The 20714-nt window shown below is 37.4% G+C and overlaps 1 protein-coding gene across 1 annotated transcript in view; it reads left to right on the top strand.

Annotated features, from left to right (window-relative positions):
• LOC110443153 (BDNF/NT-3 growth factors receptor-like) overlaps nucleotides 1-20714 on the top strand; it is a 126075-nt gene that overhangs the window by 80258 nt on the left and 25103 nt on the right. Inside the window, exon 3 of the mRNA XM_021487187.1 lies at nucleotides 12139-12210. Coding sequence (XP_021342862.1) covers nucleotides 12139-12210 — 72 coding nt within the window. The remainder of the gene's footprint in view (nucleotides 1-12138; nucleotides 12211-20714) is intronic.

Here is a 20714-nt window from a genome sequence, read left to right as displayed (position 1 = left end):
ATTCACACGCATGACCGAGTATGACACATACACACTATCCGTGTGTTATTGACAGTTTTTCCCGTGCAGTTTGCTCTCTATAGGCGTTGACCAGTTTGCAATTCGACAATGAAAGTTTATTTTTCAACTGTTGGGCCACTTTGTTGAGACCAGTGAATAGCATTATAACGTTTTAATTTGTGATTAATGCTATGCCGAGGCTCAATGAAAATGACCGCCTCCGGATTATTGGTATGCTTCAAGCTGGTATGGGTCAAGCCGTTGTCTTTACACGTTTTCATTTCCATCGAAACGCAATCCGGGATTTGTGGACACGACATCAACAGTTTGGCCACGTCGGCGATCGACCTCGTGCGGGACGTCATCGTGTGACGCCACGTCAACAGGCAACCATATTCGGCTTGTCCATTTGAGAAATCGCTTCCAAACGGCAAGTTTGACTGCACGGACAATCCCTTGGTTGCTACCAATAAGCCCGAGAACTGTACGGAACCGATTGCGTGAACGAGCTATCCGTCCGCGACGTCCTGCAATCCGCCTAGTTCTACTGCCACATCATCGTGAAGCACGTCTGGACTGGTGCAGAAGGCATTTGCGATTTACTCGACGGGATTGGGCACGCATTTTGTTTACGGACGAGTCGCGAGTCCACCTGGATAGTAGTGACGGCCGTTCTAGAGTGTATAGTCGCGTTGGAGAACGTTTCCGTGACGTGTGTGTGGTACAACGACGTTCTTTCGGCGGAGGCAGCGTTATGATTTGGGGCGGCATCACACCGAACGGTAGAACGCCTCTGGTGGTTGTTAACGGGAATTTGAACGCGCTACGTTACCGTGTCGAGATTCTTTCGGACCAACGTCGTGGGCAGCAACGTCACATTACGCTACAACAGGACAACGCCAGGCCACACACAGCTCGTGTCGCTATGGACTGTCTGGCCCAGCAGAACGTTGACGTGTTCCCCTGGCCTGCTGCATCCCCCGATCTGTCGCCTATTGAACACGTCTGGGAAGAAATGAAGAGCAGATTACGGGCATTACCTAATCAACCGGTGACGTTGGCTGATTTGGCTACAGCGTTGGTACAGATCTTGAACCCTCTGATAGGCTCCATGCGTAGACATTGCCAGGCTTGCATTAAGGCAAACGGTGGACATACGAGGTATTAACTTAGTGAACTCAGTATTGACCCCTGCTGTGTTTACGTCACTCCTGAGAGGAACTTATTGATTCCATAACGTGAAAAATGGAATACAGCTGTTAATAAATAACAAATAAATTGTCCCTGAAAACCTTGTTGTCCTACGTCATACACATTTAATTTTATAACACATTTTAGGCATGCACAGTTTCTTTTTTCCGCTTGTATACTTGAGTTAATAGTGCTATAAATACCATTGTTTCACTATACAATGGTAGCGATCGTATTGAGGAAGTTTCACGAAGGGTTTTGCAGTTTGAATTGAATAAATGACCTCCTTTGTTGATTTCCAGGATGTGTTTGTTTCACAATCATCAGGAACAGAAATGACAGTCTTTCAAAACATTTTACTGACCTCACCTTGGCCTGTATTTTAACTAGACTTAATTGTTTCCATTTTTTAACTTTACTACTTTTGCTCTAAAAGATCACACCAAAAGAAACTCTAAGTGCTTTTTCAATAGCTACTGCATGCTTTTGTACTTCATTGTACAGATTTTTAACCGTTAATAGCAAATACTGTAAGGTCAAAGCGGCAAAATATTTGAAATAAAAGCGTAGACAAGCAATTACACTCCATACTACATTTTATTATATAACTGATTTATAAACAGATTCTGATTGGCCAAGGTTCCCTAACAACCCAGTCAATAAAAATCGATATTTACCGGTTTTCCTGAAATCCGGTGAATAAAAAAATCTAAATATAGAACCTGGAAATAACCTAAATATCCGGGCAATCCGACCGCAACAATGGCGTCGGTCACAGCTCGTTTAAACAACGATTTTTCACCATCAGTAAAGATGATTTTCAAAACAATTGGAAATAAATAGAAATCATCAATGCACAAACGGCCACAAAACGAGCCGTTAGAGTTTTAAGGAACTTGCAGGTGAAAGGTTTGTCGTGCGACCTAATTTTACGTAGATGCCCAGGATAAAAACGGTGAACATTACAAGAAGGACCATGTAACACTTACATCACACTGGATTGAATCGCCATTTGAAGGACGTCGACATGGACATCATCAGCAGCGTTTAATTTAAAAAAAATCTTACGGAGTTTTTGAAGCCATGACGACCGCGTTGAAACAACAGGGTTTAGATCGAGATTTAAAATAAAACATGTCAACAACTAACTATTTTCATTGAATTTGTTATTAGGTCACATGAGAATACTTATCAAGTGATCTATTGCGATCGCCTTTTGTCCAGCGTCGTCCGTCGTCCGTCGTGCGTCCTTAAACAATTCACATTTTCGACTTCTTCTCCAAAACCCCTGAACCAATTTCAATGAAACTTTGCAGAAACCTTCCATGGCCGAAGGTCAACCAAAATTGTGAATAATATGGTCCCCAGCCTCCAGGGGCCTGAGGGGCGGGGCCAAAAAGGTCATATTGACCAAAATTTAAAAAATCTTCTTCTCAAGATCCAGATATGGTAGAATCAAATACTCTTCATAGATGGAAGGTTTAAAGGGCTTTACCAAAATAGTCAATTTCATGACCCTGGGATCTCGCGTTTCCCCCTGGGAACTTTACTGTAGTTTATATAGGGAAATCACATTTTGGACCAGCATTTGTTTTATTTCAATTGGAATTAATTCAAACTTGGTTAGCTTTATCAGTATTGGATAGCAGTTTGATGATATGCACAAATCAGCACTGACTGATTCCCAGGGGCTGATTGGTGGGGCCAAAAAGGGTTGAATTGACTGAAATTTCAAAAATCTTCTTTTCAAGACCAAGATATGGAAGAATCAAATACTCTTCATATATGGAAGTGTCTTAAGGTGCTTTACCATAATTCAGCTGACTGACAGAACCACTATTTGTACATAGTACATATACTACCCAGATCTTTCACACTACTTTTGCACTACATGCAGTTCAAATTACCTTTGTTACAAAAGGATTTCTTTTTCATTTGGCAACATCGATAACATCAGTTTTTACATAACTCAGGTGACCGTTTAGACCCATGGGCCTCTTGTATAGAATAAAACAGTTATGTAAGTTGTACTTGGTGAATATGCTCTTGCCATTGTAAATAACAGAACATATTCACCAAGTAAGTGTCGAGACAATGCTCAAATTGACATTTGTCTTTTAAAAATACCCTTTCGTTAGTGATCTCCTAAAGCATGTTCTATTAACTTTTCATATATAGGCCCCCTAATGACCTCTTCTGTAATGATTGGCCGTTAAGAATTATCAAAGTAAAATAAATTGAACGTATTTATATAATTGAAAAATGCCACAAAGAATTAAAAGGTTAGGATGTAGACTTTTAGATAGGATCAGTTAAATTATCAACAAATTGTTAATAAACACAAAAAGAATTGACGTCTTTGATAATAAAAGTTATCAGTAAAATTATTGTAGTTCATGCGACGGAGCTATCGAGCGTTTTACATGTTTGATATAACCGAATGTTTTCTTTTAAACGACAACGTTACTACTATACTTGCGATAACTCTTTTCTTTTACGAAACAATAAACAAATTCAAGTCAAGATTGATATTGTTTGTTCTTGTTTATTTTGAATTTGGTCAATGGTTTGCAAATATTAAGTTACGAACATTTTTGAAACATCTAACAGCTTTTTTTTAAAGGAGATAGCTTTGATGATCTGTTAATGAGTGTTTTCGTTATTTGAGCTGTTTTCAGCTGGAGAATGCAGTAAGCTATCGAGTTCGTGCTCCTGTTAAATCATGATGAATGTGAGAACTTGAACGATTGACGCCTCTGCATTGCTCGAAATTCACTGACATCATTTAATCAGACTATTGCTGTAAACAAACGCTACCGAATTAGTCTTCGTCAATACCAATACTGTAGACGAGCGTGTCAGACTGTAGGATTAAAACGCGAGTCCAGTGACGTCATCCAATTATTTGTCCCAAGGTCGTACGCTCTATAATGACCGTCTCGGTTTTTTTTATTGGAGTTAATTCCATTCGAATGTATTAACGATCGAAGCGCAAAGATTGAAATAAGCTTCAGTAATCTACTTTTTTAATTTAATTTTGTACAGACAGCGTTAAAATGAAATTACTTTTTAATGATGACAAAAAATCTCTACGTTCGTTTACGCTACCTACTTATAAATGATATTGACCTTTATTTCTTATTTGCGTTTAGTGGTTAGTATTTAAAAATCATCTACTCCAAAAAGTCTAATTAGAAAACGATTCGAGAATAAAACATCGCTTTCTTGTCTTTGAAACATCCTGATGATATTTGAAGTGTGATAATAATGTATTTCAATAAGAACATGATATAGATTACACGTGTAAAATAACAATACATTATTTTATAGGCGCTCTGCGTCGCAAAGTAATTTCTAATAAGATCATCAGAAATAGGAAACAAGATTTACTACTCTGTGAGCGTCTCAATGCGAGTATAGAATGTAGTAATAGTATAATTTATTTACCAGTCGTACAATGTACATGTATCTCAAAACTCAATAACCGACCTCGTGGGATACGTGTATAACACACTGTGATCAACACATTTACAGTATGCCACTGTAGGAAGGTTACTTGCGACATCCAAACAGCTAAGGGTATATAACGACTTAATCATTTCCGTTGGTACTGGTCCGTTTTTTTTTATAATTTGAAACCTTAACGATGTTTATCGGTAAGGACCGATAACAAAGTACATGTGTCAATTAGAAATAGGACTAGTATACATATCCCTTATCCAACTTATTGCTGATAGCAAATGTCAGTTGTAATGATAAATATGTAGCTACGTTTGCCAAGTCAGGTCACTGGGCTACATTTAAACATGGTGTACGGGTTTGTTTAGCGTATATAACAGATAAAATAAGATAAATTTAAATATTTAAGGTATAGTGGTATATGAAATGCAGAGTCATATCTTTGAAGTGCAGTGCTTGGTCTTGGCGATTAGGGGAGTAGCGGTACAGTAGTAGGTCTGATTGATTAAGTACTGTAAGAGGCGTCGTATCATACGCTGGATAAGTATGAAATGTGTCGTAGTATCATTATATATGCCGTATGCAGTGATAAGTCGAAGTATCAACAAAGGTCCCGTGGTACATACAAAATCGTTTTTGAGATGAAAAAGACGCTTTCCAAAAACTACGATTAACAGAGTTTCATTTCAAATCGAATAGCGAAATCACGTAAACCTGATGACTTATCAACACATCTTCGCTTACACCTTTTATCTTTTTACAAAATCATATATTGATTATGTCCACAAAAACAACTGTTTAATCGCTTCAAACAAAAAAACCCACTTAAAATAAACAGAGATTTATGACGCCAGAATACATTTTAAAATATAGCGGGTGAACAGCTGTGCAAAGCATTATCACATTGCAATTTTGTGTGTTTAAAGTTCCTTTATATTTTATGTAACCAGTGAGATCGTTCCGGACGTATAACTAACCGACACATTGCCGCCTGTCTTTCCAACACATTACGGACGAGGAAACTCAGATTAGCAATGAGTGCAATGCACTTCGCACATAATCTTCCCGGTTGCTGTACAACCCTACGTGTTCCTTATTTGTATTCTGATTGTAGAATTCTCTAGGACGCGATTCCGACCCATTAACAGCGACCTCGCCGTGCTTCCTTAATAACATGTTCCACATGAGACTTTAGAGGGCTTGTTGAACTTCCGTCGAGGCTGTTTATAAGCGACAATCCGTTATATCCGCCTCGTTATTAGATCAGCCCCGTAACAATATGAAATTGTTCCTTGAAACGGCTTAGAAATCTCTCGTGACCTACACACGTGAGTAACTCAAACACGTGTCAACTTCAATGTGTTAAAGAGCGCGACATTTTCTTTCCAGTGTTCTTCCGTATCCTCTAGATGTTACGTCGGGCTGCAAACTAAAAATAGGAATATTTGATATAAAGTCTTAGTATCTTACATTAAGATCGAGGTGTGTGTTTCTAACTGTTTCTGTCCAGCTGTCGACCCTTTGTTATTTTGTCGTTATTGAGACTTGGTTGCTCTTCGGTTTTAATTTTCATTTGCTCATTGACAGATGGCATATCCAAACCTTAAGTCATAGTGGACAACATTGTAAGGCAAAACGAAGCAAATCAAAAAGCAATTTTCCGTTTCCTGTGAATACATTGCGATGAGAAGGTTGCAGGAACCTGAACCCTCTTGTGTAACTGTTGCTGACACGATACCCACTAACGATCCAGTCAGGCTAGCTATACATCGCTTCATGTTCTACTCCAATCCAACTTGAACACATCGCTCTCGACGGAGGGGTTTTATTAGCATTTTCGATATTGCGCTGAAAGACATTTCGATCGTTCCAATGACTGTACTTAGAATGTCAAGAATCATTTAGTTTCTTCGCTTCATTCGAGACAGCGTTTGACCTATATACGCGTTCATTAAGCCTGTGAATGATTATCACTACCCATCTCGAATGTGTAACGCTACTTCATAATGCCGTGCTTATAGAAAAATTGACCCTGCCTGGCCGATATTTTTATATACGGAGCAATACTTAATAACATCCGCTAACAAGCCAAATTAGCTTAGCTTCTAACACTTAATTACTTGTCTAACTCTAACGATATATGTGAGAGACGTAATCTACGTAAGATCCTGATTTTAGGCAATTTGCATAAACCTGAAAAAGGAATGAATGTCCTCTTTGTGTGACATATGCCAAGACGAGCGAAACAGTATATGTAACCCATCAAAGAGCCCAATAGTGCAAGCTATTTAGGTCAAAAGACTGCCTCGCGGGCAGTTAAAGCTTATTTAGTATTCGACGTGTCTTTGTGCTTGGTTTTAAAGACCACTTATTGCATTTTGGATGTCCATGCTCTCCCAATAACAACTGAAGTACTGCTGTTTCTGAATCTGTTTTGACCCACTAACATTCAGAAATAAACTTTTGCGAAGTATGTCACATTTGCTACGGATTTAAAGTTCAAAGTGATCATAGGATCATAACTTGGATTACTTATTCATGAGTATGTCTGTATAGTTCGGTGGTAACTGTGTTGCTTTGGTTGGTAGCAATGGCTGTATATGTATAACAGCATTAAAAATAATTTTAAAAGTTATGATAATTAAAGATAGACATATGATAGACATATTGATGTAATTCAGTACGAAATCAAGTAAAAGTGTAAAAAAAAAAAATGAAATATTCTAACGACAACAAGTGAAATTACACGTATGCATCAATTGCCAATTATCTTTAATGTAAAGTTAATACGTGTGTATATATAATTTCAATGTGAAAATAAAATATTTTTAAAAAGAATCCGTCCATTTTTTATATTTTAATTAAATGAGTTTTAAGAAGTGTTCTGGATGCTAACGGGAATAAGTGAAGCTATATGTAGGCTTAAATTGTGAAGTATGAAGAAACTGTAAAGTGAAAGATATTTGTTTGTTGAAAACGAAGGATTTGGAAGAAGAACAAGTAGAGTTCGTTTTCCAATCGTTTTCTAATTGAGTGCAAGGTTTTTGGTTTAAAGAAATATATGTAGCCACAAATTCCGTGTTTAATTTCAATGAAAAGGGCTGTCAAATTGGAAATATTTCATTTTCGACATGTATTTCTTGAATTCGTACTGAATTACTTATTTATAATTATGATAACTTTTAAACTTATCTTCAATGTAAATTTAATACATGTGTTGTAGTATCAAACATAATCCCTGCACGGCTTAAGGAGCATTGTCGCACGGCACTCTGTTGTTTTGGTATATACAGTGACCTCCCTTTAACTTTCGTATGGATATAACTGGGCAAGTACACTTCCGTTTACCAAGTAGCTCTATTGGTTAGAACGAGAGTATAACAATCTGAGCTCCACCTGTTTGCATTCCTGTCTAGCCCCGCTGATTTATGAAATATTGTTTATTTTATCTTTATTATTTATCATGAAAGTCACGCAAGGTATGGTGTTCTTTTAGCAATAATCTATCAAAGCATGCCGGGAAAAACGATACTTTTTCTGACACTGAGTTACAATATTTTAGTAGTGGTACGAGATTCTTAAAACCAAACTAATGTAGCTTTGAGCGTCTATAAACCTCTCAAATCTAATGTTGATCTAATAACGTCATTTTTGTAACGTTCCGAAAAGTACCCGATCCTGACTTGGAAATGGTCATTAAGGAAAGGCAGGCAAATTAAGCATACATGTAAAACAACATGTTTTCTTGTGGTTTGACGCCACTCTCGAAATTCTGTTTCAGTATTCAAAGACAGAAGTCACTAAAGACTTTTCCATATTGTTGTTTTTTGTTAATTTTTGTTATAAACAGCACCTGAATAACATGTGTACCATATTTTACCGTTAATATGTTTGTCTTTGTAATTTACCATGCATGTTCAATTCAGTTCTTTTGTAATGCTTCATTGTTTTAATGTCAAAGTAAAATAATGTGATGTTCTCACTCTTGATCTATTGCGTCTGCCAATGTTTCAGTTGAAAGCTAGACACGCGAGTTGAAGGGCTTCTGAGAATATGAATTAAAATTTCTTATGTAATAGTGCATGTGTCCTCCCGACATCAGGAGTTGAAATAGAGTGTACGTAACACCAATATCAGTACCACCCCTTCACATCATGCTGACCACCGAACTGTGATATCGCAGACCAATTATCAAACACGTGCTTTGTTTAATCAAATTATAACGTAGCTTTATCGGCATAAAGCTAGATTGAATGCCAACTTTTAGTTGTAGAGTTTGCTAGAGCATGGAGCTAGACAGCTCGTCCGACTTAGATGATTCCACGACCTTGTCTTACAAAGTACAGTGTACAACGACTTTGTTTTGGCTCTGAAACAGACCATTTGCGCGACTTTTGTAAATTAAAAGCTTAGTTCTATTCGTTAAGTGACTTTTCGAGAGCCTCGAAACGGACCAACTTATTCGACTTGGACAGTTTCATTTCCTTACTTTATATGTTAAGCAGTTTTACGTGAGCCTCGGGAACAGGCAAATTGTTTGATTTTAATCATTTTAATATTCCTTGTTTAAAATAATTTGTTCAAGTCGCAATTCAGGCGATAAAAATCGTTCGACTTTGGTAATTTTAATTTCTTACTTTAGTAGTTTAAAGAAACTGGTCGAGTCTCGACTCAAAAATTATGTTCGACTTATAAGGATGTACTCTTCAGAGGTTTCAGTCACGTTCAAGTCTCGTTTTGATCTGGTGTAACGGGGTTTTGTAATATTTAACAAATGATGATAGATTTAATAGCAAACACAGATCTGAAAAACATGTCAAAAAACTAGATGTCTGTTGTGTGTAGAACATTTTTTACAAGAATTTGAAAAAAATGACCAATTCGGCGGACATTGTGAAAAAGTGTATTAATGTGAATTTCTTGCACTTCACATGGGCCAAAATTTTACCTTTTTTACACTAGATTGATCACTTAAATTGTCATTGTATCACCCTTTTTATTGTAGCAGGTTCAACTTTATAATATTAATATGATGAAAATAATATGCAAAAAAGTGGAAAGTTATATATCATTGGTATTTTTTTTTACATATAAGGGTAACTGAAGCACTTTGGTTTTTGACCCCGAAAAAAAGTGAAAAATAACACAAATAATAATGGGACAAAAAAAGAAGCACACCGACCCCCTATTTTTGTGGCTGTTTTAGAAAGAGAAACACATTTTCTTTTGATTCATTGAATACAAAAAAAAAAGTTGAATACAGGATTTTTTTATATCAAGCGTTTAATCTGCAAAAAATGGTGAAAAAATGTGCCCGAAGAACCAATCAATTCCTGGGACAACCAAGAAGACAGCGCATCGCGTGACAAATGTTTGCATTTGCAAAACAACAGACTAATTTAGATAATTGGTTTATCATGGTCGTGCCGGATTATAAAGTACCGAGTTATAGACACGACATCACATTTCATTACAGTAAATATAGGACAGAATATATACGTATATGCTATGGTGAATACATAACTCAAGATTAAAAGAAGGCCGTGTATTAAGTAATCCTGTTTTAACATTTTTTCGTCCTCGTTATATATTCCACAATAATATACGCACATTATTGGTTACGTCTTAAAAGATGAACGTACATTTAAGACACACATATGTGATCACCATTAGAATTTGTATACAAAAAGCGTCTCTCCAACACGTTGTAAAATACGAATGACAGAAAAACCATTAGTTTGATATATTGGCTTTAAAACTAACTATCTTATTTGTAACATTGTGGTTGGTTTTATTTTTTGTCTCAGTTAATTAGGTATTATTTCACTCTGGCTTTGTCAGGAAACCACACATTGAAGCGTATAAACTTGTTGTAGTTAACATTAACAGACGCATATTTAGTGGCGATACAAACTGAAGTGAGTTAAGCATTGAGAGGACTTACATTTTGTCGATACATCCAGCATTAAGCCGTCTTTGATTACGTCGGTATATCAAACATTTAGACGACATTGATTATGCCACTGCATCCAGGTTTAAGCCGCCTTTACTTATGTCTGTGTTTCAAGCATGTGTACGACTTTTATTGTGAAATTACATCAAGTGTGAAGCTGCCTTGGGTTGTGAACGTATATTAAGCATTTAAAAGACGTTGATTGTGCCAGAACATCAAGCATTAGGCCGACTTTAATTATGTCTGTGTTTCAAAAATGTGTATGACTTTGATTGTGAAAGTACATCAAGTGTGAAGCTGCCGTTGGTTGTGTACGTATATTAAGCATTTAAAAGACGTTGATTGCGCTAGTACATCCAGCATTAGGCCGACTTTAATTATGTCTGTGGTTCAAACATGTATACGACTTTGACTGTGCAAGTTCATCAAGTATGCAACCGCCTTGCGTTGTGTCGGTATAAAAATAATTAAGACGACTTTGATTGTGCAAGAATACCAATTTTAAAGCGACCATGTTTGGCAACCATATACACAGACCTCATACCACAATTAACGCTTTCGTGAACAACGAACCGAAAGCGTTAATTGTGGTCTGAGGTCGCCAAACAATTCTGAATGTGTTGACTCGTTATTAAATGAGTTTTCATTTGATGATTTTGAATGAAATGTAAAATTAGGTAATACCGAATTAAAATATTATCTTGTTCCTTTAAATAAATGGGTGATTACTTTTTGTTAAACTTATTTTTATGAAAGCACACGGTATGCTGTTGGACCCCTCAATATGAATTCCTGAGCATGGTCATAGTGCAAAGAGGTTATGTTGACATAATTAAATTATCGCGAGAAAATGGCGCTAATAAGTATTTTTCCATCTCACCACTGTCGAACAACGCCGGTAAAGATCAGGTGTCTAGCAAAATTATCAAAAAATATGTAAAAGTTTTTCCTTTAGTAAGAACATAGAATGAAATTCAATGTGGTCTTAGGCCAAAAATGTTTTAAGCGAAATTGAAACAAAATAATAATTGACACTAACGTTTGAGCTATTCGGATGCTTTACCAGCAGACTTTGGCCTAAATAATAGAGAGAAACTCGACGCTTATATTGACAAGTGTCGGAACTTTACTATATACATTGTAGATTAGCATGTGTTATGCGTCTATTACATGAAAATATAATTAAACTACTGTATTGCGAAACAGAAACAATAGCGTCCATACCCGCTGTTAAGGTTTCGAACACGACGGGTTTAGAGCCAGCAATAACCATTAAGGTGTCTGTCGCTACAAATACATAATTGTAACAATAGTTATAAATGCATTAGTTTGTTTTATTATTATATATAATTAAAATCTACCAGCTTTAGAGGTACCTTAGTGTAATCAAACGCAATACTGGCTGGAATTTATATAAAAGCTCCACAGAACATTTTTTTGAAATTTGAAGATAAGCAAGGTACATTTTGATTATTTATCACGTGTACCCCAATGGCATTTAATTGTTCACATGTTCTTTTTTCCCATTTTTACAGGACGATAGAAAATTCTGGTCTGAAGTTTATATCACCACAGGCTCTAAAAAGGAACAAAGAACTCAGGATCATGTGAGTACAACATTGTCACAAATCATTAATGCAGTTTTTTTGGGGGGTTTTGACAGTCAGGTTTCAGTGCAGTAGGAATATTTCAGTCGTTAGAGTAACCTGCATTACAACAGTAGGTTTTAAGTGTCTCCCAATATAAGGAACATGTACGTCATCTTACTTGCTTATGTAAATTACTAGCCCCGGTTGCTTTAACGTCAGTAAGAGTTAACTACCGGATAGGGCCAAATGTAAAGATTATCTTATATCATGGCTTTGTTATATAGCGGCTGAGACAAAACAAAAAGTTGTATTTTGAGGATTTATTTCGATTTAAATGCCCTCAGTTTTTATTGGTAACATTTTGAATTTTGTAGTAACCACTGGTTAAAGTTAACTAACCTTTATGTAGCTCGGGCCTGGGTGTTTTTGCTATGGACATCTTAACGAGTGTCATATATGGTGCGGGAGCAGATGGTTTCGTTTGTTTTTCGTAGTTTCATGATGTTGTCATTGTCGTCGCGATTAGATTTGAAGACGCCTAATTGTAGACTTTTGAGCTGAAAGCATCCATGGAGATGCAAATTAACCATCATGTGTGATGGACAAAACAATCACATTTCAAATAAAAACTTTATTAATCCTACTCATAAAAGTAAACAAACATACCTTCAAAACCAGACGCCAAAAATAGAATTGTTGTTTGATATTAAACATCAAAACTTTTAACTGATGCTTATCTGGATATTTCCAACATTGAAACAGAACGTCAAACTATTTATAGTATACCTATAGAGAATATAACCCATATAATTGCTAGATTTGCATAAAATAACAAAACTTAATACTTTTTATTACGAATTCATGGCTTAAATTCAAATATTACTTCTCATTTTCCGAACTTTAAACATTAATGGACCGATGGTTCGAAAGATAAAAGCAGTATGGAAACAGCTTGTATAACTGATAAGATTAAACATCCTTTTTATGCAGAATCAATCCAATTATTATAAAACGCCAAAAAACCCAATAAATGCAACCCAGCAATCGTATTTTTCGAATGTTTTTTACAAAATGGCATTACGAATGACGATTTTTGCCTTTATCAAATTTGTTTTCATTATGTCCTGTAAATACAGCAATATTCCCTTATAGGTCCCATTTAGATTATCAGCATCGGAAAAAAAACTATCGCGCTGCAAACGCTATGCTGTTTCATCGTGTGTGTAGTCTAAACGACGCGCAGAACTGGGTGCATATACCTAAATAAATTTACTATATCAAAGGAACCGTTTCTGAATGGTGTCCTGATAATGAAAAATTAGAATGAAGTGACCCTTGCCCGGCCTTTATTAGTCCCACGTTTATTATCCAATGATATTTTTTGATAGGGAAGATAAGCCCACATGTCTGACATGTAAAGTTTACAATTAAACACTTGATGATTTATTGTGCAGATATTCAAAATATCCGTCACAAATATTACCTGGTTGATAGTATGGAAGGTCTGTTCTGTTCTGTTCAGTCGATGCTTTGACTGTCTTTAAGTTATTTGACAGAATGGCTTTTATACTTGGAAAGATGCCTTGACATTTCTCTCCTAAACATTCCATACAATGTATATTTTAAGATCTTACTTTTTTTGTTTGGTTTTTGTGCTATTTTTGTGTATCCTGTTTGGCCTTATATAACCCTGAACGTTGTTTGGCCGTTAAATCTTTTAAACAATTAATCAGCCAACTCATCAATTAACCAACCAACTAATCAATTAATCAATAAATCAACCAACTAAACAATTAATCAGCCAACTTATCAATTAATCAACCAACTAATCAATTAATCAATTAATCAACCAACTAAACAATTAATCAGCCAACTAATCAATTAATTAACCAACTTGTCAATTAATCACCCAACTAATCAATTAATCAGCCAACTAATCAATCAATCAACCAACTAATCAATTAATCAGCCAACTAATCAATTAATCAACCAACTAATCAATGTATAAATTAATCAACCAACTAAACAATTAATCAGCCAACTAATCAATTAATCAACCAACTAATCAATCAACCAACTAATCAATTAATCAGCCAACTAATCAATTAATCAGCCGACTGATTTTGCATTTAAATAATGTCTCACTTGTTTGGTACTATAGCAATATTACCAGACTAATGAACGCATAGTGTCGACTATGCTGTGTCGTGGTTTATACAAAGTTTAGTTTTATTTAATTAGAGAAATTTTGCTATACAATGTTTTATATCATTATAGTTTAGTTTACTACAGGTGACACGTAAACTGAATACAGTTTTACTTACCTAGAGTTTGGCAGATCGTATTAGTATATTGTAGTTTAATATTAATATAGTTGTATTAACTAGAGACTGGTTGTAAGACAATGTGTTGTATTGTTATAGAGCCGTCTACTAGAGTTGCTAGGTATACAAAGTATAGTTTTATTTTTCAGAGAATGTTTCATGTCAAGTGTTACTTTAGTTGAGATACTTAAGTCCCCCAAACGAAGTGGAGGACTTATTGGTTTTACTCCGATTCTTCTTCTTCTTCTTCTTTTTCTTCTTGTTTCGCCGTAAACGTTTCCGACACATTTCTCGAAAACAATTGGACGGAAATTAATGAAACTTAATACAAGTGATCATCGTGGTAAGGGTGTGTGCAAATGACCTTTCATTTTCCGATCGGTCAACCAAGATGGCCATTGGTCGAAATTAAATATTGGTCACTTACTCATATTTCATGATTATATAGGTATATTTTGGTAACTGCGAACATAACTGCGGCGGTTTGGGGGACTTCTGTAATTGTCCCCCATTACAATTAGTACTTGTTTGTATTATAATTCAGGTTCTCTTAATACGCATAGCCACACCCAATCAGTAGAATAGTTCTGTCATGTCCACAATTCCATACTGATTCTGGAATATCTTACTACATCACGTACATAAATCAAAACGAGTGCAAGACCTCATTTTAGGCGAAATACACAAATCCAGAAATTCACGATCCTCAGGGTTCACGCCCACTTACGGTCTCTGAACTATGACTCTTTTTTTTACCTGAGACATGTCAAACAGCTAGTCGCGTGCCTTCAACTTTGCTATATTTCCCATGGCTGCTGCATTAGATAGTAGATGAGCCTAACCCTAAAGTATCGAGGATGGATGTTCACAAATTAGAATAACGCTACATACACAAACGTGTAGCCAAACAGATTCACGTGTCTCTTTCTTTGTTACGTTGATGCAGATTAATAAACTCATTCCACAGGATACCATTACAAAGACGCTGTATCTTGTTCCATTGCTATCAATTATTTATCCAGTGTGATCTAGCGAGTGAATCTGAGAGCACCAAATGGAATGCTGTACGTGGGGCTCACGACGGGGTAAACATATATTCAAATGTTAGTAAATTTACTTGTCTGTATCTGATAAATGAATAAAATTTAGATTTATTGAGTTTTTCATAACTTTTATCACCACCTAAAGTAAATGTACTAATATACATTAAAGTATATTTTAAATTCGGATTCCTGTTCGTTTTTATATGATTCATGCCCACTAAGTGCCCCTCAACTCTCCGATGTTGTAAATACTAATTACATCAGCTGCGTTTCGCACCTTGCGTATTGCCTGGTGACAGTTTCCGATCCAACCCTGTTGTGAATTACGTAACGCGCTTGGAGTGGAAAGATGAAATATTCATCCGTGGATTGCAAACATAGCTATATTTAGTGTGGTGTTAGGCGTCAAGATAGCAACTTAACACTACAACAGACATATTGTTTTTGAAACACTTTTCACTTGTCAATATCAGTAGTCCTCTTTGTCGATAACATTGTTCAGGTGTTGATTTTGAAAAAGGAAGTAGGATTCAGGAAAGCTTAAAACAGTTGGACGGCTATCGATATTTGTTAGTATTTCGTCTTTCATGATTAAGGTCAAGGAAGCTCATGCTTTTAGATTTTAAAAGAGATCTTAGGAGGCTTACCGTAGCCACTATAAACGGTTGTATTGTCGTTAAGGAGAGTTACCGTAGCCACTATAAACGTTTGTATTGTCGTTAAGGAGAGTTACCTTAGCCACTATAAACGGTTGTATTGTCGTTAAGGAGAGTTACCGTAGCCACTATAAACGGCTGTATTGTCGTTAAGGAGAGTTATCTTAGCCACTATAAACGGTTGTATTGTCGTTAAGGAGAGTTACCGTAGCCACTATAAACGTTTGTATTGTCGTTAAGGAGAGTTACCTTAGCCACTATAAACGGTTGTATTGTCGTTAAGGAGAGTTACCGTAGCCACTATAAACGGTTGTATTGTCGTTAAGGAGAGTTACCGTAGCCACTATAAACGGTTGTATTGTCGTTAAGGAGAGTTACCGTAGCCACTATAAACGGTTGTATTGTCGTTAAGGAGAGTTACCGTAGCCACTATAAACGGTTGTATTGTCGTTAAGGAGAGTTACCGTAGCCACTATAAACGGTTGTATTGTCGTTAAGGAGAGTTACCGTAGCCACTATAAACGGTTGTATTGTCGTTAAGGAGAGTTACCGTAGCCACTATAAACGGTTGTATTGTCGTTAAGGAGAGTTACCGTAGCCACTATAAACGGTTGTATTGTCGTTAAGGAGAGTTACCGTAGCCACTATAAACGGTTGTATTGTCGTTAAGGAGAGTTACCGTAGCCACTATAAACGGTTGTATTGTCGTTAAGGAGAGTTACCGTAGCCACTATAAACGGTTGTATTGTCGTTAAGGAGAGTTACCTTAGCCACTATAAACGGTTGTATTGTCGTTAAGGAGAGTTACCTTAGCCACTATAAACGGTTGTATTGTCGTTAATGAGAGTTATCGTAGCCACTATAAACGGTTGTATTGTCGTTAATGAGAGTTACCGTAGCCACTATAAACGGTTGTATTGTCGTTAAGGAGAGTTACCGTAGCCACTATGAACGGTTGTATTGTCGTTAAGGAGAGTTACCGTAGCCACTATAAACGGTTGTATTGTCGTTAAGGAGAGTTACCGTAGCCACTATAAACGGTTGTATTGTCGTTAAGGAGAGTTACCGTAGCCACTATAAACGGTTGTATTGTCGTTAAGGAGAGTTACCGTAGCCACTATAAACGGTTGTATTGTCGTTAAGGAGAGTTACCGTAGCCACTATAAACGGTTGTATTGTCGTTAAGGAGAGTTACCGTAGCCACTATAAACGGTTGTATTGTCGTTAAGGAGAGTTACCGTAGCCACTATAAACGGTTGTATTGTCGTTAAGGAGAGTTACCGTAGCCACTATAAACGGTTGTATTGTCGTTAAGGAGAGTTACCGTAGCCACTATAAACGGTTGTATTGTCGTTAAGGAGAGTTACCGTAGCCACTATAAACGGTTGTATTGTCGTTAATGAGAGTTACCTTAGCCACTATAAACGGTTGTATTGTCGTTAATGAGAGTTACCGTAGCCACTATAAACGGTTGTATTGTCGTTAAGGAGAGTTACCGTAGCCACTATAAACGGTTGTATTGTCGTTAAGGAGAGTTACCGTAGCCACTATAAACGGTTGTATTGTCGTTAAGGAGAGTTACCGTAGCCACTATAAACGGTTGTATTGTCGTTAAGGAGAGTTACCGTAGCCACTATAAACGGTTGTATTGTCGTTAAGGAGAGTTACCTTAGCCACTATAAACGGTTGTATTGTCGTTAAGGAGAGTTACCTTAGCCACTATAAACGGTTGTATTGTCGTTAAGGAGAGTTACCGTAGCCACTATAAACGGTTGTATTGTCGTTAAGGAGAGTTAACTTGCCACTATAAACGGCTGTATTGTCGTTAAAGAGAGTTACCGTAGCCACTATAAACGTTTGTATTGTCGTTAAGGAGAGTTACCGTAGCCACTATAAACGGGTGTATTGTCGTTAAGGAGAGTTACCGTAAGAGTTACCGTAGCCACTATAAACGGGTGTATTGTCGTTAAGGAGAGTTACTGTAGCCACTATAAACGGTTGTATTATCGTGAACGAGAGTTACCGTAGCCACTATAAACGGTTGTTTTGTCGTTAAGGAGAGTTACCGTAGCCACTATAAACGGTTGTATTGTCTGTAATGAGAGTTACCGTGGCCACTATAAACGGTTGTATTGTCTTTAATGAGAGTTACCATAGTCACTATAAACGGTTGTATTGTCTTTAATGAGAGTTACCATCGCACTTTAAACAGTTGAATTGTTTTAAAGGAGAGTTACTGTTGTCACTTTAGACACCTTGATTTTCTTTAATGAGTGTTACCGTAGTCACTTAAAACAATTATATTGTCTTCAGGAAGGTTAACCTGAGTCACTATAAACGAATGTACTGCCATTAAGGAGGGTAGTTGTAGTCACTTAAAACGGATGTACTGTCGTTAAGGAGGGTAGCCGTAGTCACTTAAAACGGATGTACTGTCATTAAGGAGGGTAGCGGGAGTCACTTAAAACGGATGTACTGTCGTTAAGGAGGGTAACCGGAGTCACTTAAAACGGATGTACTGTCGTTAAGGGGGGTAACCTGAGTCACTTAAAACGGATGTACTGTCGTTAAGGAGGGTAACCGGAGTCACTTAAAACGGATGTACTGTCGTTAAGGAGGGTAACCTGAGTCACTTAAAACGGATGTACTGTCGTTAAGGAGGGTAGCCGTAGTCACTTAATACGGATGTACTGTCGTTAAGGAGGGTAACCTGAGTCACTTAAAACGGATGTACTGTCGTTAAGGAGGGTAGCCGTAGTCACTTAATACGGATGTACTGTCGTTAAGGAGGGTAACCTGAGTCACTTAAAACGGATGTACTGTCGTTAAGGAGGGTAGCCGTAGTCACTTAATACGGATGTACTGTCGTTAAGGAGGGTAACCTGAGTCACTTAAAACGGATGTACTGTCGTTAAGGAGGGTAGCCGTAGTCACTTAATACGGATGTACTGTCGTTAAGGAGGGTAACCTGAGTCACTTAAAACGGATGTACTGTCGTTAAGGAGGGTAGCCGTAGTCACTTAATACGGATGTACTGTCGTTAAGGAGGGTAACCTGAGTCACTTAAAACGGATGTACTGTCGTTAAGGAGGGTAGCCGTAGTCACTTAATACGGATGTACTGTCGTTAAGGAGGGTAACCTGAGTCACTTAAAACGGATGTACTGTCGTTAAGGAGGGTAGCCGTAGTCACTTAATACGGATGTACTGTCGTTAAGGAGGGTAACCTGAGTCACTTAAAACGGATGTACTGTCGTTAAGGAGGGTAGCCGTAGTCACTTAATACGGATGTACTGTCGTTAAGGAGGGTAACCTGAGTCACTTAAAACGGATGTACTGTCGTTAAGGAGGGTAGCCGTAGTCACTTAATACGGATGTACTGTCGTTAAGGAGGGTAACCTGAGTCACTTAAAACGGATGTACTGTCGTTAAGGAGGGTAGCCGTAGTCACTTAATACGGATGTACTGTCGTTAAGGAGGGTAACCTGAGTCACTTAAAACGGATGTACTGTCGTTAAGGAGGGTAGCCGTAGTCACTTAATACGGATGTACTGTCGTTAAGGAGGGTAACCTGAGTCACTTAAAACGGATGTACTGTCGTTAAGGAGGGTAGCCGTAGTCACTTAATACGGATGTACTGTCGTTAAGGAGGGTAACCTGAGTCACTTAAAACGGATGTACTGTCGTTAAGGAGGGTAGCCGTAGTCACTTAATACGGATGTACTGTCGTTAAGGAGGGTAACCTGAGTCACTTAAAACGGATGTACTGTCGTTAAGGAGGGTAGCCGTAGTCACTTAATACGGATGTACTGTCGTTAAGGAGGGTAACCTGAGTCACTTAAAACGGATGTACTGTCGTTAAGGAGGGTAGCCGTAGTCACTTAATACGGATGTACTGTCGTTAAGGAGGGTAACCTGAGTCACTTAAAACGGATGTACTGTCGTTAAGGAGGGTAGCCGTAGTCACTTAATACGGATGTACTGTCGTTAAGGAGGGTAACCTGAGTCACTTAAAACGGATGTACTGTCGTTAAGGAGGGTAACCGTAGTCACTTAAAACGGATGTACTGTCGTTAAGGAGGGTAACCGTAGTCACTTAAAACGGATGTACTGTCGTTAAGGAGGGTAACCTGAGTCACTTAAAACGGATGTACTGTCGTTAAGGAGGGTAGCCGTAGTCACTTAATACGGATGTACTGTCGTTAAGGAGGGTAACCTGAGTCACTTAAAACGGATGTACTGTCGTTAAGGAGGGTAGCCGTAGTCACTTAATACGGATGTACTGTCGTTAAGGAGGGTAACCTGAGTCACTTAAAACGGATGTACTGTCGTTAAGGAGGGTAGCCGTAGTCACTTAATACGGATGTACTGTCGTTAAGGAGGGTAACCTGAGTCACTTAAAACGGATGTACTGTCGTTAAGGAGGGTAGCCGTAGTCACTTAATACGGATGTACTGTCGTTAAGGAGGGTAACCTGAGTCACTTAAAACGGATGTACTG

Source organism: Mizuhopecten yessoensis, unplaced genomic scaffold, assembly GCF_002113885.1.
Source record: "Mizuhopecten yessoensis strain PY_sf001 unplaced genomic scaffold, ASM211388v2 scaffold716329, whole genome shotgun sequence".
Lineage (NCBI taxonomy): Eukaryota > Metazoa > Mollusca > Bivalvia > Pectinida > Pectinidae > Mizuhopecten > Mizuhopecten yessoensis.
Note: the sequence above shows the minus strand (reverse complement) of the source record. Positions and strands in the feature narration are given on the sequence as shown.